At 37.3% G+C, this 12566-nt stretch overlaps 1 protein-coding gene across 1 annotated transcript in view; it reads right to left on the bottom strand.

Moving 5' to 3' along the window:
- Nucleotides 1-5653: 5653 nt before the first annotated feature.
- CHMP5 (charged multivesicular body protein 5) overlaps nt 5654-12566 on the bottom strand; it is a 20285-nt gene continuing 13372 nt past the window's right edge. Inside the window, exons 6-8 of the mRNA XM_069087929.1 lie at nt 11899-12007; nt 8648-8760; nt 5654-6952 (exon numbers count right to left, since the gene is read on the bottom strand). Of these exons, the coding sequence (XP_068944030.1) occupies nt 6902-6952; nt 8648-8760; nt 11899-12007 (273 nt within the window). The 3' untranslated portion in view covers nt 5654-6901. The remainder of the gene's footprint in view (nt 6953-8647; nt 8761-11898; nt 12008-12566) is intronic.

Below are 12566 nucleotides of genomic sequence, written 5' to 3'. Positions count from 1 at the left end.
CACATTGGGTGGGCCCCCTGTAGCAAACTTATGGGAGAACATAGACAATCATGCAAGAATGATAGGTGTGGAAGGGTGCAATCTGTATTGTTGGAGGCAATTTCCAAGTCAACGAGATCACAGATCTACTTGAATACTTGAGCATATTCCCCAGCACTTGAAATGGTGCCTGACACATATACATGCATACAGGGTGCTTGTTCTGCATCCTGTACGTCCATTCGTGCAGGGGATCACATGAGTTCTGCATCCTATGTCACATTATTGACTCATATGGAGCCCAACTAAAACCCTTACATGAGCAAGACGTTATCTAGCCACACCTCTCCTATCTCATGTTTGTGTAATTGATTTTTGAACCAAAGCGTAGGAATTTATATTTATTCCTATAAAATTTCATTTTAGATTCATCCCAGGATTTTAGCCTATAGGGTTGTTCTGGACCCTAATTCTTTAGTCCAACATATCAGTTATTCCGTTCAATATGTTAATTATTCTACTTTGTGTCATCCACAGATTTGGTAATCATAATACCTATCCCTTTATTCAAGTCCATGATAAAAAAAAATGCTAAATAGAACAGGGTCAGTGACAAAGCACTTGTGACTTAATGCACTTGTGTGTATTAAGTACTTTCTTTAAGTGCTTTAAATACTTTCTTTCAACCACCCTTTGGGTTTGGTGATTCAAACAGTCCTAAATCCACCTAACTATACTATTATCTAGTCTAGAGTTCTCCATCTTGTCTACTAGATTACTACAAGACTTTTTCATTATGCCTTGATGAGTTCCAAGCACACTATATTTATGGCATCTCCCTCCCTGCACCATCAGTCAAAAAGAAAAAAAGGTTGCTCTGTGCATTATTTGGCCTCATAGTTTGGGTTAAAGCAAAAACTTAGTTCCAGGAATTTACAGGGAATGGGTGCTCAGGAAGCTGGTAAAACCAAGAGCTTTATTATTATGTGGTGTAACAAGCAGGCAAACACACACACACACACACACATCATATGGCAATTAAACAGATTCATCCCCCAGATGTAAGAATCTTACCCAGCACAAGGGAAAGGAAGATGTGTCAGGGAGAAAACACTCAAAGTTAGAGTTCAGGTAGTGAAGTTATATACCTTAAAAATGAGGTTGGGAGAGAGCAGGTAATCAGTGCCAGATGTGAGTGAGGGCATTGATCTGATTGATCTGATCAGACCCAGATATGGTGAAGTTTTCCGGGTCACTTATCCATACTAGGCTTGAGTAGGGGAAGTTTCTTTATTGAGACTAGACATTGGGAGAGGGTCTGGGTTGACTTATCTAATGCAGCAGAAGAGAAATGACTGAGAGATCATGACAGTTGGCCAGGAGTTTTATCCAGTTGTAAGACGTGAGCATTACCTGCCTGACAAAGAGTTAACTTAGGTCAGATCAGTGAAGTACTTTTCTATCTGTCTTTATTTATATGCTTTATGGACATTTGAACCACTTAGCCTAAGTAATTCCATTTTGGAATCATATTATTAGCACTATAACATGAATAATAAAAAGATTACAATTATCACAGTCTGGCATTACTGTATTGATAAAGCTATGTTTGGTTTGTGGAGAATACCACTTTCCTAAGTGCTTAAAAACCATGGGATTGCATGAAATTCCTTGGCTATGAATTAAAGTTAAATTTAAAAGCATCCACCTTTTTTCTCATAAAAAAAAAGAACATTTGCCTGTCTCTATTCCTTTAGCATTCTCCAGTTTTTGAAAGACAGTGATAGCAATCACATCTCTAAGTTCTATTTTTGTCTGGAAGTGACTTGAAGGTAACTAGAAACTTTCTTAGCATCTCATTTTCCTTGGATTTCAACTCCCTGTAATTGTTTTTGTTTTATACTTCCCAGTCTGAAGATCATTCTTGGTAAAAAATGAAAACAAAGAAACCAGGGCAGCTAGGTGGTGCAGTGAATAGAGCACCGGCCCTGGAGTCAGGAGGACCTGAGTTCAAATTTGACCCCAGACACTTACACACACACACAAAAACTGTATGACCTTGGACAAGTCACTTAACCCCAATTGCCCTGCCTTCCCCCTCCAGAAAGCAAAAAACAAAAACAAAAACAAAAACCAAACAAACAAAAAAACCCCACAAAGAAACCAGGAGTTAAGCAGTTCTGCTTTCTTGGTGATCAGTGGTCCTGTCCTTTTTATGATCTTATTCTAGATCCGAATATGGCTTTTTCTTGTTCTTATTCACTACATCTGGGCTTTGGTGTTTCTGACATTATTCCTATAGGACCCACAAGTTCATTTTCATTTACCTGTCCTTTTTTCTGTCTTGTCTATATGGCTTTGACATTATTCTTATAGGACAGGGTTCATCTTCATTCACCTGTCCTTGTTTCTCTCCTGTATGTTTTTTTTTATGTTAGTTGATAAGTTCCCTGTGTGGTCACATCAGTCTCTTTTGACTGACCTTTTTTCCTCATTAGAATTATTTGTATTTATGCTACCAAAATTCTGATACTTAAGTGTATCTCATCCCTCCTAAGTTGTCTTCCCATGTAGAATTTAAGCCATGGTAGTCTAGGATCCTTTGAAATCTTTCATCCTTCAACTATTTCCTCTCCTTATCTATCAAGAGTTTTACACTGAAATGATCACTTCTTCCTAAGGGTACCATTATTTCTACTTCAGCTACTGATTGGTCAGAATTGGATCCTGGGTAGCAGTTATCACTTCTTCCACCTTAAGAACATGGAAGAACCTTAAGAGCTTATCTTCAAGACAAGTCAAGAATTTCTTAGCTGAGAGAGAGAGAAAGAGAGAGAGAGAGAGAGAGAGAGAGAGGAACATACTCATGCCTTCCTTTTCCCAGTTATTTCCTTAGTGATATATACAAATATAGATATCTGTACATAATGTCTATATCTATTTTCACATACACTATTACTCCCAATAATCCTTCCCCCCAATTTCTGAATAAAGTATACCCTTTCATTGCTATATTCCAATAATGAGACACAAGTGCTGGTAATATCCTGACACTCTGATGGATATTTTCTCATTGCGAGTCATGTAATTGATGGCCCAGCCAAGCCATGCTGCGTGTTGCCTCCCCTGTTAGACTATGAACTCCTTGAGAGCAGGGATTCTTTTTACCTTTGTGTTCCAGTACCTGGCACAATGCTTGTTACAAAGCAGGCACTTAAATGCTTTTTATCTCCTGCTTCCCTGTCTTCACACAGGCTGTACCCCCTCCCCCACATCTTTCATACCCATCGCCTCTACTCGCTCAGCTGCCACCCTAGTTTAGGCCTTCATCACCTCTCAACTAGACAACTACAACAGCCTTCTAACTGGTACCCTGCCTCATCTTTTTTCCAATCCATTCTCCACCTAGCTATGGAAGTTATGTTCCTAAGGCGGAGGTCTGAGTTTATCCCTCCCTTGCTTTAACACTTCCCCATTATCTGTAGGCTCTAATAGAAACTCTTCTGTTTGACACTTAGAAATCCTCCCTTTCACAACCTGGCTTAAAAACTTTCTTTCCAGTTATTATCATACATTATTCTCCTTCTCACCATCTTTTGTCCAGCCAAACTAGCCTTGCCAATGTTCCCCTCACAAGACATTCATCCCCCTTCTTTGTACTTTTCCATAGGCTTTCTCATGCTTGGAATGCAGTCCTTCCTCATCTTCGTTTCTTAGAATTCTTAGTTTCTTTCAAAGCTCTGTTCAGATTGAGGCCTCTTACTGTTGAGACCTTTCCTGTTGTTTCCTCCATAGAAAATGTACCTTGTATATATTTACATGTGTATATGTTGTCTCTCCCAATAAAGTATAAACTTCTTGAGGGCAGAGACTGTCACACTTTCACTCTGTATCCCCAGAGCACAGCACAGTGCTTGGCCAAAGGGGATGCTTATTAAATGCTCATTGCTTGCCTGATTCTTCATTATTAGATTTCTCCTGTGTGAATAGTTAGGCTGAGACCTGAATCATAATAATCAAGTGCTAGAGATACAAATAAGAAAGACAATCACTGCCCTCAAAGAGCTTACAGTCTAATGGAAAACAATATAGAAAAGGAAGCTGTAAAGACCAAAGAGTCCCATTTAGGAGGCTCTGATATTTTTGAGGACTGGACTCACTGATGCCCGTGAAGAGGAGCATCTGGAAGACCTTATCATTTACACAGAAATCCTTTTTCCATTTGGACTTTGTACTGGACAGCCTCTATGACATTTACAAATGCCTCCAGTGAACATACATCTCTGTTTAATGTCACTTGACATTAGAAGGTCGAAATGTTGTTTCAAGGAGTCTTTTATGGGTTTTTTTTCCATATTAATGGGAGATGCTTTATTGGAGGAAAGCCTTTAAAATGGTACTTTACTCTGCAAATAAAATACTTTTAAAAAAGTCATTAATAAGCAGTTGCTTTTATATTCTCTCTACCTTTCAGCCAGTTGTGACTATAAAGTCTGTGGTCTGCAATAGAATGTTGTATGCAAAGGCATGCTGATTTTCTTCTCAAATTTTCCTCAAAGATTATTTTCATATGATTATAAATTCATGAAGACTTTACAAAGATGGCAAGGTAGACATAGGACTTACTGATGTTTTCTTGGTAGCCTTTTTTTGATAAAAATGCCCACAATTTCTTTGAAATATCTGATGAAAGTATTCCTTCTTTCAGGAATAACTGTAAGATGGAATTAGCTTTCTGCACTGACCTCGCTAGTTTACTGTATTATTCATGTACAGCCGCACACTTTTGGATAGACATAGACTACTGGGCCTCCCTATCGACAGAACTGTTTCTTTGCTGTGTCTGCTACTTTGTGGCATTCAAGGCCCAACACAAGTGTCATCTCCTTCATTAAGTCTTTCTTGACCCCCTCCCAAACTGGGCAGGATCTTTCCCTCTGAATCTCCATAGCATTTTATTTGTGCCCCATCTTATGGCACATCAGAGGTGGCTTTTTATTATAATTATCTGCATACTTGCCTGTTCCTATTAATATAAATGACCCAAGAATATGGAGTTTCATTCTTTGTACACCTTCAACTGCACATAATATACCTAATATCTATCTGTCTATCTATCTCTCTATCAGATATTTAATATCTATCTTGAATTTAATTCTATGGCTCCTCTGGTTGTGTAAAACAGAGGTGCCAAACTTGCTGCTAGACTCAATTCAGATAAAAATGTAATTGGGAAATGTTTAACAACAAATAACATTACAGCACAACACAGATAATGTTAGTTTGTGGTTTTCTAAGTCGAATAAGAGCCAACTAATTTCTATTTCAGTTTGACTCTGCTTATGTGCAGGATAGTCTGAAAATCCTCACTGGTCTAAGGCTTTCAGAACACAATGCCTACCCTGAAAAAGTAAGAAACCGAATAAGCAAACTGGCACATGTGTTATAGTTATGAAAGTGTCACAGAGTTACTTTTCCAAAATATGGACCTAGAAGACTAAGATGTCATTTTTTGTTGCCCTCCTCTCTGTTACTCAGCATCAAGGATAGGCCGACAAAGATGGGATTAGAGCAATGCAACAAGGTAATACAGACCATCAGGTAAGGTCCCTATAGTAACAATCGTAACCAATACTTCAAAGATAAACATTATATGCAACTCTCACCAACAATATTTATTCAACAAATATTTATTGAGCACCTACAATGTGGTAAAAACATTATGTTTGTATAATACTTTACAAAGAGTGTGTTCACATGTTACTGAACACGTATGTGAAGTGGCACAGTATTGTGGAAAGAACACTGGACATGTGGTTAGAAGACTCAGCTCTCCTGCTTACTACCTGTGAGACCTCGGGTAACTCACCTCACTGTTCTAGGCCTCAGTGTTCTCATCTGTAAAATGATGGGGTTAGACTAGAAAATATCTAAGATCCCTTCCAGCTCTAAAACCTACAATCCTATATTAATTCAGTTTTTGCAATAACTGTAAGACAGGCAATAAGCTATGATTACCACTATGTTACAGACAAAATGACTGAGGCCCAGATAAAATGACTAATCCAAAGTCACCAAGCTAGTCAGCTGGCAAACATAGACCTAGGGTCCAGGTCTTCTGGCACCCAATCTAGTGCATTTTCTACCATACTATCACTGTCCACAACACACTGTCATTGGCAAATTTTGGTTTTTAGTGGAGCCTTGAGGTTGAAGGAAATGTTATTAAATTATATCCTTCTGAAAAATATTGAGTATAAATACATTTAAGTGTTAGGATATAATTTCATTAATGATTATAACTCAACTGTAATACTGAAGAAACCTTAGAATTAAAAATTTATCCAGGTTTAAGACAAAAAAGCATAAGAAGAAAACCAATTTAAGTATTGAAGATGGTGATGATTCACTGACATGATGACACAACAAAACAATTTCAATTGAAGACATTTCAAATTAGTGTCTGATTTCATAATGGTATGTATATTTGAACTATTTTTAGAATTACAAGAATGGTCCAAAATAGTTTAATAATCTTGATAAGGAAGTAGGTCTTATAAATACATCACTTCTTTTATCAAGCTATCAGGAATGAAAGAATTTAAAGAAATCACATATCCATGGTTTTAATAATTTCAGAAATAAAATATAAATAAATGAAAACAGAAGTCCAATACAACCACCAATATTTTACAAGTCTTTCTTTTGTAAGACAGAAGGCATTTTAAAATCTTATATAGAGAAAGTGCCTATTAAATGAATCAGTTTTCTAAATGAAAAAAAAAATAGTGTACTAGACTTTTTTTTAGGGAAAGGAACAAGGATATGCAAATTGATTATGGTAACATTGGAAAGGCAAAATATTTCCCAGTTTTCCATAATTTGTGATTATTATACATAGCATCCTGTTAAAGACATAGCTCTATGTAGCTGGAATCTGTGGTAGTCCAAATTCATCCACCAGCACACCATCCTGCAGGGGGGGAAAGATTTCTTAATATCACATGTATAAAAAATTTATAACTGATCATTAGCAAAAAAACACTTATTCCCAAAGTTAATCAAGCAAAACAAACAATCCCCAATTATCAGTAAAGAGGGAAACAAAGAAGGAAAATAAAAGAGAAATGTAGTTAAAAAAAGAGGGTATAATAGTTTAAAAGAGAGAAAACATTGGGGAGAGATAAGTCTTTTTCTTTTTTTTACTTAAATATATGTGTGTGCATATGCATGTGTATATACTTATCTGTGTCTATTTTGTGTGTGTATACACAAATATGACACTTCACTTCCAAGTGAAGCATATTCCTTTCTTGGTCTCTTGAATCATTCTGACTTAACTCATCTAAATTGAAGCTACCTTCACTAACACCCTGTAGTAGAAAATGACATAGTGTAATACTTTGATTAATGATGAGTGCTGATTCCAGTGATCCAACTTGTACAGAATGCAGGAACAGGGAAAAGGTCAGGAGGCAGAGGGGCATGAAGAGAGAAAGCTTTAGGTCTTGGAAAAAGCCAGGATACAGCTTCCTCTCCCTCATTGAGAATTAGGCCTTTAGAAGTCATAGCTGGGGGGGCGGCTAGGCGGTGCAGTGAGTAAGAGCACCGGCCCCGGTGTTGGGAGACCCGGGATCAGTTCTGGCCTCAGATACTTGGCACCCACACAAAATAACTGGCCGTGTAACCTTGAGCAAGTTACTTAACCCCAATTGCTTTAAAAAAAAAAGAAGTCACAGCTGGGTCAGTCCTCCCAGTTCATCCTATATAAAGAAGAAGAAAGCTCTGTTTTCAAAGATTGATTCCTTCTGACCCTGTGCCTCTTGGCTCTCTCCCTTGGTAAAAACAAAATGAAATAAATATACAAATATATGAAATAAAAAAAAATACAAATTAAACTCATAGCATGATATTAGGTCCCTCCTATGCTCCACCCCCTCTTCAGTTCTCACTACCTGACTAATAATGCCTTGAAATCCTTCAATATGGATAAAGCCTCTTAATATACAATTAGAAATTAAAGACTTCACACACAATAGCATATCAATAGAGAATTCATTTATATTTAAGTGCGATTCCTTCCCTATTCAGTAAGTGTAAAGGGCTGATATAGCATAATGAAGGGTGGACGGGCCTGGATTCAAATCTTGTTCTCCTACTTATCGCCTGTATGACCTTGAGAAAGTCATTTCAACTCTCTGGACCCATTTCCTCACCAGTGAAATGAGGGAAGTGGAACAGATGACACTGAAGGTCTCTTCCAACTCTAAGTCTATACTCCTATGTAAAAGATTTGCAGTTATAAACTCAAAGACAACTTTGGGGAAATAATACTGGGGAAATAATTGGCAAAGTAAATCATATTTTAAAACAAATGATATCAATATAGAGAAAAATATAAAAATAGATGTTAAAAATTGACATCTGTTTTAGGTTAATATATAACACTAACATAATCATCATAACACGGACTGCAATGTTTACCAGATAGTACTTCTGTGCCATCATCTGTTGGACTACATTTATATTCCACAGCAGGAAAACTAGATTAAGGTGAACCTGAGTTAAAGGAAGAAAGGCTGTAACACTGCATAAGTGCCTTCCAAATTCTCATGGCTGACCGTCAAGAATAAAACCTTATTTTTTGTATCAAAAACAACCTTCCCACCTTGTTTTTTGCATCACTGGGAACACCTTCAGGAATCGCTGGTGCAGATGCTGCTTCGTCTAAGTAAGAGCTGTCTTCGTCGGCTAAGAGCTCATCACCAAGTGCATCCAATTCTGAAAGAAAACCAGTGAACTCTGTACTAACCAGTCAACCTTCTAAGAAAAAGATATTTGAGAAGTTAGACAACAAAATGCCAAGAATGTTATGGCCTTTTAGCAAGTGTGAAGCAAAGTGTGGAAAAGCAAGAGAAATTCCTTTGATTCCTATACATTGATTCATTTGTTGAACCTGTTTTCTTAGTAGGAAAAGTAAAAAAAAAATCCCTGGAGAGCTGGCGCGTGTTGCGGTAGAGAAGAGGACTTGGTGGAGTCAGAGAACAGGGGCTCAAGTCTAGCCTCTGCAACTCACTATCTCCGTGTGATCCTGGATAGTTCACTTACCCACTGCACCCTTAGCTTCCTCATCTGTAAAATGAGGCTTGCTTAGATCAAAAGTTCTCAGTGTGGTCTGGGGGTTTCTATAGGTCCCAGAGACCCTTTAAGAAGGTCTGTAAGATCAAAACTATTTTCACAATAATATTAAGATGTTTTAATTTCTAATATAGTAAATATCAATGGATATAACCTACGCAAACAAAAGTTCTTGGGGGGAAAAGAAGTTCCTCAAAAATTTTTAAGAATGTAAAGGGAGTCCTGAGACCAAAAAGTTTGAGAACCACTGTTCTAGACAAACTGAGGTTCCTTACAGCTCTAAGTCTATGAAATTATAATCGCTTTTGGGTCAGAAGAACAGTTTTACAGCTGGCCAGACCTCAGAGTTCATCTAGTTCAACCCCATCATGTTACAGATGAGGAAACTGAGGGCATGCAGGTTAAATGGCTTGCCCACAGTCACAATGTTACATACACTATGGCTAATTTCCATCCTGATGCAGCTATAAAACAACTGATAATTAGAGACAAATCTTTTCTGTTCTCTGCCTGAAAACCAGATACAAGTGTTCTATACTAGATGGCACTCGCTTTCCCAGCTAGGGACTGTGGCTTAGTGAGGGAGTAGACAATCTGGGGCATGCAGTCTACACCAGATTAAAATGTTATGGGGGGATGGGGGGGGGGGCCAGCTAGGTGGCACAGTGAATAGAGCACCGGCCCTGGAATCAGGAGGACCTGAGTTCAAACTCAGCCTAAGACACCTGACCCACTTACTAGTTGTGTGGTGTTAACCCCAACTGCTTTGCCTTCCCCCCTCAAAAAAAATTTTATCCAAGAGAGGGTAGATAAACTTAGTTCAATAGCCTAGGAAATCATCTGATTTAAATCAGTTTGAAAACATACAGTCTATAATCAAACCAGATTTTGAAAAATGGATCTGTTTGTCAAAGGTAAGTTTAAAATCCAATGTGATAAAAATGATAAAAAATTTTAAAATATGTCAAAATCTTGTGAATTTAATGCCAAATCAAGTAAAACAAAGGATTACAGCAAAAAGAGAATAAATTTCATTTGAAAAGGTTTCTAAGATAAAAAACCGTAAGGTTTATTGTATATCAATATATTTAATTATTATATATTGTCCAAGTTCATTTGCATACCACCATGCTGACTGTAACCTAAGGCAGGTCAGTTACAATGTCCTCATTTGTATGATGAATTTTGAATTAGATGAATTTAAGGTCCCTTTTCTGTCTGTAAATCTATGAACCTATGAAACAGGAAGCACTGAATGAATCTAATACAACAAGTATTTATTATGCATGTACTAAAGTTGACTAATGGATAACAATTTGTATACATTTAAGTTTAATTGCCATCCACTTCAAGGTATACATTCCACAAAATCTTTGGAAACAAGGCTTCCAAAAGAAAGAGTCCATTGAACACTGTTTCTACTATAAATAAGGCACTGTGTTAATTGTTACTCTTTAGAACAGGATTTAGATTTGAATCCAAAGAAAGAAGAATCACCAAGGTTTCTTTTTTCCTTTATGGCAATTATTTTTGAATTGTTCAGGAAAAAAAGTGCCATATATAGATACAGATAGATATATTTTAGAGAAAGAGAATAAAATCCTACTTCTAACTTGTTTTGCACAGTCCCTTGTCTTCAGCACCAAATTCTGTTAACAATTCTCAAAACTGTAAAATTCTAAATGCATTGATTTAATACTTTCTCCTTCATTTGTGTTTTGAGAATCAAAAAGTGAGGGTGGAAGAAGACTTGAACAAACTGAATACAGAGATATGATTAAATAAAATTCAAGCTCAAAGGTAGTTTTATATTTACTGGTAGCAAAATGAGTTGGGTTAGCAAAAGGGTTCACGAAGCTGTGCAGGATTCAGGAGGAATGATGGTGCCACAGAGTCTACGTAGGACAAATGGACAAGAAGGGGAACACCCCAGGAGTAAATGCAAAATTGTCAATTAAAAGATATAAAACTAACAGTAAACATGATTATTATAAATTATATTTGTATAGTGCTTTGCATTTTATAAAATACATTTCTCATATAACCCTGTGAAACTAGCAATGGAAGTTCTATTATCATGCCCATTTTATAGTTTTACAGTCAGGAAACTGAAACTTAGAGAGATTAAGTGACTTGCCCAAGGTCACATAGCCAATGTTAGAGCAGAGATTCAAATCCAGATATCTCCTTCCTTCAGGTGTAGCTTTCCATCCTTTACTCCATGATTCCCCATGGGTAACAGTGTTTTGAATAAAGAAAGGGCAGGGAAAAAAAGCTCATGGACAATAGGTTAAGAGAAAGAATGAAGTGTGAAGTAGAATGGTGAAGGAATCCAAAGAAATAAAAAGGAAAAGCGTTCCATAAGATAATGGAGTTTGAGGGGACTAGAATTTCAGTGTCTCACTACCCACCCCATACCTCTGGCTGAGGATGGTCATCTTGACCTCTTTCCATAATATTTCTTTTTTTTCCCTTCTGCTTCACTGACTCTAAAGAAAAGGGAATTGAAGAAAGAAATAGAGACAGGAAAAAGAAAGTCTGTCCTTCCAGAAAAGGCAAGCAAGAATGAACGATGGCAAAAGTATGGAAACCACCCTGAAGGTTCCCAGGGACGCCTGCCTCCCTAATTCCTCCTGGTGAGTTTCAGTGAATGAGAGCTGCTACATGGAGAAGATAACTAAAACTCCTGACATTTCTGCTTCAGTCTCTTTCCCTTGAGTTATCTCATTTGTGCCTTTTCTTATGGAAAGGACCATAAACAACTGGCTCTCCGTCACTCACCTGCCTCTAAGTCATCTTCATCAATCTCTGGGGTTCCATAACTCCGGCTCAGAGCCTCCTGGATTTCATTTGCATCTTCCATCATATCTTCCAACTGGTCTTGAATATCCTAAAGGAATTTTTCAAAAAGCATTTACTCACATATTACTTTTTTTCTGTGCCCTCCCCCTTCAATTTGACCAGGTTTTTCTTCTGCCAGTGGGTTCTTTGGTTGTTAGCAGCAGGAGTGGTTACTCTAAAAGCTTGTTTGGAGAAGTTAAGTGGTCAAAGAAGAGAAAACTTAATGGGAAAACAGGGAGAGAAGCAAAGCCCCAGAAGAAGTGCTGGTAGAAAATAAAAGAGAAAACTAAAAGAGTGGTTAACAATGCAGGAAACGTCACAAACAACAGCATCAGAGAGCTTTAGTCACACAATTCCAGCCGGTTTTTAGTCACAAAGAGCTACTTAAAATGTAAGAAACTGTGTGGTAAACATGCTAATTTTTTCATTTAAACTTAAGTGTCCTCCATAAGCTTACATAAAGAGGAGACAGATTAAACATATAAATTAAGTAAACATCTCTACTGGCAACCCTTGATTATCTAAGTTAAAGGATGAAAGCAGGAACTGAATAATCACCAAAAAAGCAATCCATTGCCACTGGAGGCACTAAGAAATTAGTCCTAGGG

Source organism: Petaurus breviceps, unplaced genomic scaffold (genome assembly GCF_028583685.1).
Source record: "Petaurus breviceps papuanus isolate PSGF00001 unplaced genomic scaffold, PetGlider_PUasm1.0 183, whole genome shotgun sequence".
NCBI classification, from domain to species: domain Eukaryota; kingdom Metazoa; phylum Chordata; class Mammalia; order Diprotodontia; family Petauridae; genus Petaurus; species Petaurus breviceps.
Note: the sequence above shows the minus strand (reverse complement) of the source record. Positions and strands in the feature narration are given on the sequence as shown.